Raw genomic sequence first — 13,921 nt, forward strand, 5'->3', positions numbered from 1 at the left:
TTGATTAATAATCAAATAATGTCCAAGCACAATGAGACTCTGATTCATGAAGGTACTTAAGGATGTGAGTTGTCCCATTGACTTCAATGGCATTACTCACATGCTCACAGTTAAACATGTGCCTAATGACCTAATGTGGCTTAATGACCTAACGGCCTAATGTGAACATAGATATTTGCAGTTGTCATTCTGCCAAAAAAGTCTGGGAATTACTTAAAATGTGTGACGCACCAGTCATGTTTTATAGCTCATTTAATGATAATCCCCAAAGAATGGCCAAAAACAACACGGAGTACTTGTGGCACCTTAGAGACTAACACATTTATTTGGGCATAAGCTGCATCTGATGAAGTGGGTTTTAGCCCATGAAAGCTTATGCCCAAATAAATCTGTTTTTGCTGATACAGACTAACATGGCTGCCACTCTGAGAGAATGGCCACTCTCCCACCCCCACTGCAAAGATATTAGATCTGGCCACAGCTTCCTAGCTGAGAATTCTCCCTGTGGGAGGGCTCTGCTGATGCAAAGACTCCAGAGCTGGCTCCTATACCAACTGCCCATTTAGCCCTGGCTTAGCTGGCTCCCTGATGGCCCCGAATCTCTTGCACTGAAGAGATCTCAGTACAGGAAAGAATCTGGCTTTGCATGTTCAAATCATGAAAAAAATGTCCTAATTTTCTGTACTGTACACAGGCTATTCAAGACGTAGTAGGTTTTAGTTTAACACGCTCCAGTATTTGCAGCTCATAATTTTTGCATCTACAGGGTTCAGTTCTCAAACACTTGATGTGTACCAGCTCAGTTGTCTTATGCTATTTCGCTGTGCTGTACAATGAGTGTGCTGTCTGCAGGGCTTTTAAAATTAATACCACTTACCAATACTTCAATGGCAACTGGATGATTATGAACTCAAGTGCAAATTTCAAATATGAGCAGTGGGATTTCACTGCTATTAAAAGGCAGACTGTATCTTTCAGACACAGCCCTGAGCAGGAGGCAGTACAGATTTGCACATCTCCAAGAGGAGCAACCCGAAATGTCATGCTGCAGGGAGGCATAGTGCCTTCCAGTGCACGCAGGAGTGCAAAGGGAATGTGCCTTCTATACCACCATGTGACCACAGCTATGCTCCCTTTCTGTCAGTTGTGGCTGGGCCCTGTTTTGGGAAACAAAAGGGTAGGAAGGCTCCTTGCACGTTCACCCCACATTGAGCTTCCACATAGGGGCTGGAGACAATCAGTCTCACAAGTACTAACCAGGTGTCAGCACTGACTTAGTACTTCCCAATATATTTGGCAACAAAAAGTTTATTGGTCTATAATGCTATGAACTCATGATAAAAGATATAGGAGAATTGTCTCAAATCAGGTACTCACTCATCTGGAAGGCCCTAATGCTACCACTTGCATGAAAAGCTGATGTCTGGGGTAATTGCACCCACTTAGGAGAAGAGACTAATAATAGGTAAACCTCACAAAATTGTAGAACTTATACCAGTCTGTGTAGGTTGCAAAATTGGACAGGAAATCAAGCTTTTGTATCATATTTCTTGTACTTTCTGTTCGAGTTGAGTCAGAAATACCGCAAGAGCAGCATAGCTCATGATATTTTGATAGAACTGCTTCCTGACAAAGGCAGATGGTCCTGAGTTGCACAGAAATAAGATAAATGCTAACCAAAACATTTTTTCTAGCTTTTAAAAGATTTCTATTTGAGTTCTGGGTGAAGATCCAGTTTAGTGATTGCTTAACCGGAACTGGCCTTCCTCCCTGCCACTGGAACACAGTACACCATGTATCTTCACATGGCAAGAGGAAGAAAAGAAAATCACTTAAATGCAGTTCTTGTTCTCCAAAGGCAAAAAAAATTAAAGGAGGTTGGAAAAGGAAAGAAAAAAATGCAGAAATGTTTAAAGAATTTTCAAATTCAGTAACATCCTGAGTTATTACTTGAACATTCTTTGGTCTGTGCTCACAGAGTGCAACTATGTGAGAAAGTCTGAAACTGTATGAAGTACATCACGGAGGATACCCAAATCTTGATATTACTTATGCGCCTATGCAGTAGTCACTGATACTAAGTAATAAATAAGATATCGAAACATCTACAGCAGTAGGTGGAAGGAAAGCCTGGAAGGAAAGCCAGTGAAGTTACATGCAGTTAGCTTTGGGTAAGCCATATGAGGCATACATCACATTTGCGCAAGAATTGGGGAAGGATACTCAACTGGCCCATTAAACTTTGTAAAACTTAGAATATTTTTTTAAAATCTCATATACATTTTGTTACTTGCTCTTTCTTAAGTTTTGCTTTCCCCTCCCATTTACCACCTCAGCATGTTGGAGCAAATTGTACCCTTGCACTCTAAGTATGGACAGAGTCACAGAGCATGAGCTGAGGTTTTTGATATTTGAATGTGAAATGCAGAAAAACTGGTTCTAGATTATATTTACACATGAAATTTGTGAATAGGGCCTTTAATCTGTGGTATTTACCTTATGTGAATGTTCAGACATTTTTGGCTTTATGTTATAATCACAAACAGCAAAGGAGAAATGTGGACACACTGTACTTCACACAGCACAAACAGTATGTATTTTGTAGTGTATGTACTGTGGCATTACTACTAAAATAAAACCATCAACATCAAATCATATGATTTAACATTATCACTTACTCTTTGGTTTCTTACAAATGGACCCCTTTTGGGAAGAGCAGGGAATGGTATTCCAGTACCCAGACGATGCAGACATTTCCACACAGTACTCAAACTGATTACTTGAAGGCTGTCCTTTATTCCAGTTGACAAAATCTACTGCAGTTTTGTCTAGCCATAACCACAACCCTAATGACAAAATGCATTAAAAATGTAGCCATAACTCACTATAGACAATCTTGGTTAATATGTGTCACACTGAATTTATATTTATTTTTCTTAGTTTCCAAAAAGAAAATTTAAAAAAATCTTCATGGTGCTGATTTCATGACATGCAAATAGATTTTTACTTCCCTTTATTCTTTCCCAAAGGAAATACTGCCTTTATCTTTGCAAATTATCATTCTTAGATATGGAGAATTACATTTTCCTAGTTTTCTATGATATATGCCCATATTTCTCAGGTATATGGGACAAAAGTTTCAAACTTGGGGATTAGGCACCTAAATCCACAAAGTCAGGCAACTTTTATTTAAGTACCTAAAGTCATGTGTAGGTAACTCCCACTGAAAAGAAAGCTGATTTTTCTGAATTGCTTAAATATAGACACTTACATACTTCACTTTGGGTACCCTGGTTTGAAAATTTTCATCATAGTTTCTAAAAGACCTTGAAGATACTGGAAGTATTGCGGGTGAGGGGAGTGAAAACCTTCAGATGACATTAGACTGAGGCTAATTTTGCTCCCTTCCATTCCAACGTTTTCTTTCCTTGTTCTCCAAAAATCCTGTTTTCCTGGTAACCGTAAGTCTAATTCTTTCCTTACTGCTCATGACCAGTACTGATTAACTAGTCTGCAGCTGTGGAAAGATGACATCCTCTAGCCAGGTTCACATTGTTTTCTGAACTTAGGCACAGGTCAGGACAGCAAAGAAAAAGAAAAAAAAAGACTCTTTGGGTCAAAATTTGGCCCTGGCTCTGTTACTTGCACACCAGTCAAGTGAGGTGTGAAGGGGCTGTAAAGGAGCTGCAAGAGGATTTTTTTCATAGATTCATAGACTCTAGGACTGGAAGGGACCTTGAGAGGTCATCGAGTCCGGTCCCCTGCCCTCATGGCAGGACCAAATACTGTCTAGACCATCCCTGATAGACATTTATCTAACCTACTCTTAAATATCTCCAGAGATGGAGATTCCACAACCTTCCTAGGCAATTTATTCCAGTGTTTAACTACCCTGACAGTTAGGAACTTTTTCCTAATGTCCAACCTAAATCTCCCTTGCGGCAGTTTAAGCCCATTGATTCTTGTTCTATCCTTAGAGGCTAAGGTGAAAAAGTTTTCTCCCTCCTCCTGATGACACCCTTTTAGATATCTGAAAACTGCTATCATGTCCCCTCTCAGTCTTCTCTTTTCCAAACTAAATAAACCCAATTCTTTCAGCCTTCCTTCATAGGTCATGTTCTCAAGACCTTTAATCATCTTTGTTGCTCTTCTCTGGACCCTCTCCAATTTCTCCACATCTTTCTTGAAATGCGGTGCCCAGAACTGGACACAATACTCCAGTTGAGGCCTAACCAGTACAGAGTAGAGCGGAAGAATGACTTCTCGTGTCTTGTTTACAATACACCTGTTAATGCATCCCAGAATCACGTTTGCTTTTTTTGCAACAGTATCACACTGTTGACTCATATTTAGCTTGTGGTCCACTATGACCCCTAGATCTCTTTCTGCCATACTCCTTCCTAGACAGTCTCTTCCCATTCTGTATGTGTGAAACTGATTGTTCCTTCCTAAGTGGAGCACTTTGCATTTGTCTTTATTGAACTTCATCTGGTTTACCTCAGATCATTTCTCCAATTAGTCCAGATCATTTTGAATTTTGACCCTGTCCTCCAAAGCAGTTGCAATCCCTCCCAGTTTGGTATTGTCTGCAGGGGAGGGATGGGGAGAATTTCCCTGGCACAGGAGCAGCGTAGGGCAATGCAAGATGTGATATACTGCCCCCTTGCAGGCTAGCAGTAGGGGCCATGGTGGAGGTAGTGATGGGAGAATAAGGAGATATTCAAAGGGATGGGAGAGGGCGTGCCACAGCACTTGGTGCTTTGTGAATTCTGGACTGCAGTACAGTCCATAGGCATCTGTGAGAGACCTCGATAGACAGTTCTCATTTTGCCCTCCATAACAGCCAAGAATATGGGCAGTGCAAAGGCACCTTTGTCTCCTCTTCCTATGAACTGCACCTACTGTGTTGTGCATCTCAGGAGGTGTATGAGAATCTATCCTGTTACACTGTTCAGACACTTATTACAAAACGTAGCTAATAAGCTTAAGGCCATTGAATTCCTTAGGTCTCCATGCAGGCGTAAGGGTCCAGCCTTTTGGATCTTATTACATGCTTGGGTCCTAAAACTGAAACCAAACCGAAGAGTCAGAAATCTCTCTCTTTTACAATATTTCACAGGACATACTTTTGCTAGGTGAAACCAAAACCTCTAAGTAAGATTTTCAGATTAAGATACCATAGGTCTAATTTGTGTTTTATAACTGCTTAGTAATCTTTCCAGATGAATTTCTGTTTTCTATTCATTGCAGCCTGTTATGACATATTTTAATCAGCTTTCAGTCTATTTAATATAGAACATGTATGATTAAATATCAAAACTAAAATAATTACCATCAATGTTTCTATATATTCCTGTCCAAAACCCACTTGTCTCTCCTTTATATAGCTCTATAGTGTCTGCCAGAAATTTGGATTCAGCTAAATCTTCTACTGAAACCAAAGTAGCACCTGCAAAACATTAGGAAACAAATAAGTTATATCCTGCCATAGAAACCTGTCTCAGGTTATGGCTTTTGATACAGTACAAAGGTATGTAATAAATGTCCCTGCAGTTAATAGGGTATAGGCAAGTGTATGAATAAAGAATACAGAGGGTGGTAAGGCTGTAGGGGAGGGAACAGTGTGGATCCTAAGTGATATAATCGAAAATAAAGACATGGATTTCAATGTAAACATAATTCGAAAACTTTAGGTTACATCACACAAACAGAGTACTATTTTGAGACTATTGGGGAAAGCACATTTTTATAAACAATATATACTGATGGTTATCATTCCTGTTTGGCAAGTGAGCCAAAATAATCTCATGGAACCAGAGGTGAAAGTAAGGTGGTACGGTCCAGTATGGCATACCGGCAAGACCCAGTACGTCATGCTGGACTAGACCGGCTTCCTTAGGCTGGTGATTTAAAGGGCCCAGGGCTACCCACAACAGCGAGAGCCCCAGGCCTTTTAAATCGCCACCCGAGCCCAGCTGCCAGAGCTCTAGGGTAGCAGCGGCAGGGCTCCAGTGGTGATTTAAAGGGCCAGGGGCTCCGGCTGCTGCGGGGAGTCTTGGGCTCTTTAAATCACTGCTCGAGCCCTGCTGTCGGAGCCCCGGGGTAGCTGCAGCAGGCTTCTGTTGCTGATTTAAAGGACCCAAAGCTCTGCTGCGGTAGCAGCAGCCAGAGCCCTGGGCCCTTTAAATCACCTTTGAGCCCCGGGGCTCCCAGCTGCCTCTGCAGTTGATAGCTCCGGGGGCGATATAAAGGCCTCGGGGCTCCCAGTCACAGTTGGAGCCCTGGGGCCTTTAAATCTTGATGGAAAGGGTCTGGGTATTTAAAGACCTCGCCTCTTCCAGTTGAGGCCACGCTTCTTCCAGTTGAGGCCATGCCCCCTCTTCAGGACTCTGGTGTACTCATAAGTCCTTTAAATTACTTTCATCCCTGCATGGAACTCATTATAGTCCATAGTATTTTACAGCAAATGGTTATAGGCTTTGGTTTGTGAGGAATTTTGTGGGCTGGAGATCCAAAGTGTTGGGGTGAAGAGGGCCTTGATGGGGGCTAGGGATGAAAAGGCTCATTCCCCCAGGCTGGAGTAACTTCTCCCTCCTTACCCTAGTCTGTGCAGCATGCAGCTCTGGATGTTGGGAAGCTCAGCAGGTGGTCCCACCACCCCTTGAAGTATCGCTTTCCCTTTCCCTACCCTGGAATGGAGTGGTGTGGAGGGTGAGGTGCTGCTCTTGGATTGGTTGGCTGGTGAGAGAGGAAGGAGCACGGCACAGGCAACAGCATTAGGAAGAAGAAAGAAGAGAGCTGCTTCTTCCTTTCCCTCCCTAGATTACTGGTGGGTCTTACTAATGAGGGATTTTGCAGCTTTCATGCAATAGGTGCAACCCACCTTTGGACCATGCCCCACCTGTTGATGATATAACCACAGTTTGGGAATTTTTGTGTGTGCGCTTCTGTTTCTAAATTTATAAGGACACTCTGAAATGGTTTCGGACAAAAATTGAGGTTTTCAATTTATGATTAAAGAACATAACAACGGCCATACTGGGTCAGACCAAAGGTCCATCCAGTACAGTATCCTGTCTACTGACAGAGGCCAATGCCATGTGCCCCAGAGGGAGTGAACCTAACAGGTAATGATCAAGTGATCTCTCTCCTGCAATCAAAAGCCACCCTCTCAAAAACAGAGGCTAGGGACATCATTCCTTACCCATCCTGGCTAGTAGCCATTAATGAACTTAACCTCCATGAATTTATCTAGATCTCTGTTAAACCCTGTTATGGTCCTAGCCTTCACAACCTCCTCAGGCAAGGAGTTCCACAGGTTGACTGTGCGCTGTGTGTTTTAAACCTGCTGCCCATTAATTTCATTTGGTGGCCCCTAGTTTTTCTATAATGGGAACAGGTAAATAACTTTTCCTTATTCACTTTCTTCAAACCACTCATGATTTTATATACCTCTATCATATCTCCCCTTAGTCTCCTCTTTTCCAAGCTGAAAAGTCCTACCCTCTTTAATCTCTCCTCATATGGGACCCGTTCCAAACCCCTAATCATTTTAGTTGCCCTTCTCTGAACCTTTTCTAATGCCACTATATCTTTTTTGAGATGAGGCGACCACATCTGTAGGCAGTATTCAGGATGTGGGCGTACCATGGATTTATATAAGGGCAATAAGATATTATCTGTCTTATTCTCTATCCCTTTTTTAATGATTCCTAACATCCTGTTTGCTTTTTTGACTGCCGCCTCACACTGCATGGATGTATTCAGAGAACTATCCACAATCTTCTTCCTGATTAGTTGTAGCTAAATTAGCCCGTATCATCTTGTATGTGTAGTTGGGGTTATTTTTTCCAATGTGCATTACTTTACATTTATCCACATTAAATTTCATTTGCCATTTTGTTGCCCAATCACTTAGTTTTGTGAGATCCTTTTGAAGTTCTTTACAGTCTGCTTTACAAACTGCTATCTTGAGCAGTTTAGTATCATCTGCAAACTTTGCCACCTCACTGTTTACCCCTTTCTCCAGATCATTTATGAATAAATTGAATAGGATTGGTCCTAGGACTGACCCTTGGGGAACACCACTAGTTACCCCTGTTCATTCTGAAAATTTACCATTTATTCCTACCTTTGTTCCCTGTCCTTTAACCAGTTCTTAATCCATGAAAGGATCTTCCCTCTTATCCCATGACAACTTAATTTACGTAAGAGCCTTTGGTGAGGGACCTTGTCAAAGGCTTTCTGGAAATCTAAGTACACTATGTCCACTGGATCCCCCCCGTCCACATGTTTGTTGACCCCTTCAAAGAACTCTAATAGGTTAGTAAGACATGATTTCCCTTTGCAGAAACCGTGTTAACTTTTGCCCAACAATTTATGTTCTTCTATGTGTCCAACAATTTTATTCTTTACTATTGTTTCAACTAATTTGACCAGTACTGATGTTAGACTTACCAGTCCGTAATTGCCAGGATCACCTCTAGAGCCCTTTTTAAATATTGGCATTAAATTAGCTATCTTCCAATCACTGGATACAGAAACTGATTTAAAGGACAGGTTACAAACCATAGTTAATAGTTCTGCAATTTCATATTTGAGTTCTTTCAGAACTCTTGGGTGAATGCCATCTGGTCCCAGTGACTTGTTACTGTTTAAGTTTATAATTAATTCCAAAACCTCCTCTACTGACACTTCAATCTGTGACAATTCCTGAGATTTGTCACCTACAAAGGATGACTCAGGGTTGGGAATCTTCCTAATATCCTCAGTTAGGGTAACCAGATGAGAGGAAGAAAATATTGGGACACATTGGGGGGGATAGGGAGGAGGGCCGCCAATGGAGAAAAAAAAAAAAAAGCTGAGTGCTGTCAGCAGAGCAAAATATCGGGACAAATTTTGTCCCGACCAAAGACGGGTTAGGACATGGGACATACACCTAAATATCGGGATGTCTGGTCATCCTATCCTCAGCCATGAAGACTAATGCAAAGAATTCATTTAGTTTCTCCACTTTATCATCTTTAAGCGCTCCTTTTGTATCTCGATCATCCATGGGCCCCACCAGTTGTTTAGCAGGCTTCCTGCTTCTGATGTACTTTAAAACATTTTGTTATTACCTTTGGACTTTTGGCTAGATGTTCTTCAGACTCCTTTCTGGCTTTTCTTATAAAATTTTTACACTTAATTTGGCAGTGTTTATGTTCCTTTCTATTTACCTCACTTCCACTTTTTAAAAGACGCCTTTTTATCCCTCACAGCTTCTTTTACATGGTTGTTAAGCTCTGGTGGCTCTTTTTTAGTTCTTTTACTATGGTTTTTAATTTGGGGTATGCATTTAAGTTGAGCCTCTATTATAGTGTCTTTGAAAAGTGACCGTGTAGCTTGCAGAGATTTCACTCTAGTCACTGTACATTTTAAATTCTGTTTAACTAACCTCCTCATTTGACATAGTTCCCCTTTCTGAAATTAAATGCCATAGTGTTGGTCTGCTGAGGTGTTCTTCCCACCACAGGAATGTTAAATGTTATTATATTATGGTCACTATTTCCAAGTGATCCTGTTATAGTTAGCTCTATAATTGTAAAATAAAATGATGAAATGTGGTGATAGAAACTCAAACCTAAGAGCATTGAAGCAGTACACACATGCATTAGAATCAAAGAGCTGAGATAACTATAAATGACAAGGGAAACTAATCAGCCTAGTTTCATTGTCCAAGGTGAATGAAATGCAAAAAGCAAGCAAACAGCAATAATGGTAGAAAATAAATTACATGTTAAAATTCTTTGTTTTAACACGCAAATGTTTTACCATATTAGTAATACAATTAAGGATTTTTAAATGTGAATTTTATGTGAATACTAAAGTCTGACCTTTTAATAAAAGAGAACACCCACCTAATCGAATACATTCAGTAGAGGATTCAGCCCAGCTTGTACTATGGGCATTAAAGAAGTAGCAATGGCCACGAAAAGGAATCCAAGATAATGGGTTTCTTGATTTAGAACATTTTCCAGGGAGTTGTGGAGGATCAGTAGGAGCTATAACTGTCAAGAAACAGTTAAAAACCAAAGACAGTGGGAATTTTGCCATTGACTTCAATGACTTCAAAAAATAGGGTTCTTAAAAGTTAATTAAAAAGCTGCTAAGCACGTTTTAGTAAGTAGATACTACAAGCTCAAAAAAGATACCAAGTAGCAGAAGCTCCCAGTCACAGCTCATCAACACAATCAGATCTATACAAATCAGAATCTTCATTATCACTAGAGCTGAGCAAAACTCAGAATTTCAATCCCTGGGAAATTTAGAGTTTTTGACATTTTGTTTTCTTCTATTTTTTTTAAATAAATAATATAATATAAATAAAATCATAAGAAAAAAAGCCAAAACACAAAACTTTGATAAGGTTGAAATAAAACAGTTAATCCTATTGAAATAAATATTTTTTGATTTTTTTAAAACAAAATTTCAGCAAAATTGACACATTTCTGTTGGAGCTATAGATTTTGTTGAATCAGCCTTCCTAACAGGAAAACTGCCAGCAGAAAATTTTCAACCAGTTCCAATCATTACATTGTATAGCACAACCTTAAACTTGTGAAATATTAATGGTGCAGCCTCTTGTTACACAGAATACTCTGCAATTAATCATGTCAGGCCACAAATCGGTAATCTTGTCAGTCTGTACATGCACCTCCCATAAACATCAGTGGGAGTTGCAAATGCAGATCAAGCTCAGTGCATGACCTGGAAAAAGAAAAGAACCCTACACTCAAGAAATATAGGCTATTAAAGATCCCACATAAGTAACAGAGCATATTGTGCAATCTACAAACAGACGTATTAGTCTAAAACCCTTTTATGTGTAGTCCATTCTTAAGATACCCCTAATCCCTAAGAGTGGTAGAATCTCTTATTCCTCTCTCTTCAGGGGCCTAGCAATCCATTTTAGGACCAATGGGCTCTGTGCTCTTGTGCTCAGGGCCTCCATCTGCTTGTCAGGTATGTAAACAAATAAACTACTCCTATGACCTCTAGGACGCCCTTCCCGCAGCCCCTGGTGCAGAGAGGCACGGGGAGGAGGACTGGCTGGAGTACAGCATACTCTGGCTATGCTCACACGATTAGCTGCGAGCAAAGGTTAGAGCAGCCTAGAGGATGTAATTTCAGAACTGCTAAAATCTGTGTGATTGGTACATGTGATTCTATCATTTGGCTCACAAAGGGATGATAAGTACAGCTTTTCAAACCTTGCAAAAATGAAAACATAAATCATATTTTCAGGTAAATCTAAAATTCCAAGGAAACTTTGGGGATGCAAACTCATATGAGCTGAAACACATGCCAAAAAGCTTGGTCTGACTCTTTAAAGCCAAAAATATAGAGCTCTCCACACTTTTAAATCTCCTGCTGCTATAGCTAATGGTGAGTCTCCTGTAGTTCAGGTGATCTGATTTTCTGAAGCAGAAGAGGTTGGGTTCTATCATAGATGGTGCCTATATATGCAGTCTAGAGAGTCACTGCAAGTGTAATATTTCTGCTTGTCCCATCAGTGATTTTTTTTGCATCCTATAGCACATTAGCCATCTAGAAGTCATTGTTTCCATAGCTAATAGGAGTAACCAAATGTAATTATCTAGGCTATCCTCCAACTGTTGCAATGTAGTGGCATTATTGGGCAGAACATAGACGTTTCTGCTCCTGTATACACTTGGTTTATTTTGAAGAAACAGAGTGTTTCCTCCAACAATTGGACTTCACAGATCAGAGCTACTCCCATAAACTCCTATTTATTCCTTCAACTGGATAGAGACTCCATGTTACAGACTTTAAAAGTACTGACACTTATCCCAATAATACACATGTTCTGTTTGGCTTTAAGGAATGACTTTGAAATTGTATATAACTCATTAGCTATCTCCTGAGTTCCAAAAAGCAACAGCAATCTGTGTCATTGAGTACGTGTTTAAAAAAATGCAATATTAATGCAAAATAGGGTTATGTACTTGACAGACACAGGTTCTCTCTCCATTAATGTATGTTAAATATTATATTTTGTTGTAAAACCAAATCCAACCTCTAGGGCAGGCTCTCAAATTCCAGAGCACCAAACTGAAACTGTTACATTCAATTGCTTACCATCAGATTGTTTACAGACAGAGAAGTAATTTTCATCACAGGATGCTGTCTTCCAGGTTCCATCAAGGTCTAGATAGACACAGGCTATTCTCTGTTTTGGTTCCCCTCTAGCCCAATTAGAATATTTGATTCTCCTGTTATCAGTCCATTGGTAATAGCCATCAGTCTAAAAGCAAAACAAATGGAATTAACAAATGGCAGCTCATAGGCATAAACATGATACTCTCTGTTTACGCTCTAGCCTCCTGTTTCAGATCAGAGGATTCACACACATCCCCTGATGATATATGCAGCTCTATCTTTGCAGGAAATACTCATATGCCATTGTTATTATGACACCATTCAAATGAGTACTGAGCAGATCTGAGGGTGATGTAGAACAGTGTGCCGTATGCATTTGTAACCCTTCTGCCAGGTGGAGTTGGCAGCAGCAAGGGCCAGGTTCAATATCAAGGGATTCCTCTTAACAACACAAAATAGAACCGGATTGAGCCCCACCAAGCTGGGAAAACTAAAAACCACCCTGGGGCACCTCTCAGAGGCAATATTTCCCCATTTGCGAGCACTGAGTCCGTGTACAAGAAAATAAAGCTTTTATTAAAAAGGAAAAGTGACCAAGCACTAATTTGAGAAAACATCACAATCACTATTTAAAAGCACGAGACCATAAACTTCTACCCGTAATACTCCCAACTGTGTTACTGAAAAAACTGGAGACAGACATTCAAATAGAAGAAAAAAGCTCCACAAGCACCACATACCCTCTGCCAATCCACACTAAATATGTTGGTCTTTGCTAGCAGAATTTGCACCCTCCACAGCCACAACCACTGGGATAAACAACCATCAAGCAAAGAGTGGGGCTTTTGCAATATCTGTTAAATAGCAGCTTCCTCAGAAACAGAAAAGAACTTTCTACAGTCTTTACCATCCGAACCACATTTCCTAGACTTCCCCTCCAACTGCTGATCAGCTTTCCTCACCCCATTTCTATTGTTCTCCTTTTCCACTCGTTACTTGTTTCTCCTCATATAGCTTCCCTGCTACTCTAGCTGCATCTCAGGATATCTTTGAAGGACCGTGACATAGAAGGGTTAAGGATTCCTACATAACTTGATACTCAGCTTGAGACTATCAAGAGTCTACCTATTAAAGCCCTATAAAATGGATAAGGTCAAAATTTAAAGGAAAATTCAAGCTCTATTTGGAGTAGCAGCGTACTATTCAAACCTCAGCCATTTTGTGTTCTTACCACATTGCTGTTGAGACCAATCCATGCAGGCTCTCCAAACTGCAACACGTGTAACCACAGGAATAAAGCACTATAGTAATCCAAAATGCTGGCAAGTTCCAAAGATTTTTCCTTGCAGTTGTTTCGTGCCTCTTCCCAATTCATTTTGGAGTGGATAACTGAATAGCTACTGTTACCATACCTAATAATGTCTGAGGCTGGAATTGCTGGGGAATGAAATAAATCAGGGTCTGTTGTTTTTTGGGGAAAAAAGAAACAATGAAAATGTTTTCAGGCCTGGTTAGTCGTACCATTGCACCACAAATAAATGCAGCATTACAAAAATTGAGTGGAACAGCACAAGCAATAAGTGAAAATCAATCCTCATTTACAACCCAAAGAAATATGAAGAATATATTTTGATGAATCGTGTTTGCTGTTCAAATCTAGAGCTATGAATCCACACCTTCTTTAGGTCACAAGTGAAAATCAGCTGGGTGCTTGTCACAGGATGGATTTCCCTCTAGCCAGCTGTGAAATTCACCCAAC

General features: G+C 40.3%; 1 protein-coding gene across 1 annotated transcript in view; it reads right to left on the reverse strand.

Annotated features, from left to right (window-relative positions):
* LOC127044533 (macrophage mannose receptor 1-like) overlaps window positions 1-13,921 on the reverse strand; it is a 53,232-nt gene that overhangs the window by 1,676 nt on the left and 37,635 nt on the right. Inside the window, exons 22-26 of the mRNA XM_050939514.1 lie at window positions 13,394-13,623; window positions 12,142-12,307; window positions 9,900-10,049; window positions 5,333-5,449; window positions 2,679-2,846 (exon numbers count right to left, since the gene is read on the reverse strand). Coding sequence (XP_050795471.1) covers window positions 2,679-2,846; window positions 5,333-5,449; window positions 9,900-10,049; window positions 12,142-12,307; window positions 13,394-13,623 — 831 coding nt within the window. The remainder of the gene's footprint in view (window positions 1-2,678; window positions 2,847-5,332; window positions 5,450-9,899; window positions 10,050-12,141; window positions 12,308-13,393; window positions 13,624-13,921) is intronic.

This window comes from Gopherus flavomarginatus, chromosome 2, assembly GCF_025201925.1.
Source record: "Gopherus flavomarginatus isolate rGopFla2 chromosome 2, rGopFla2.mat.asm, whole genome shotgun sequence".
NCBI classification, from domain to species: Eukaryota; Metazoa; Chordata; order Testudines; family Testudinidae; genus Gopherus; species Gopherus flavomarginatus.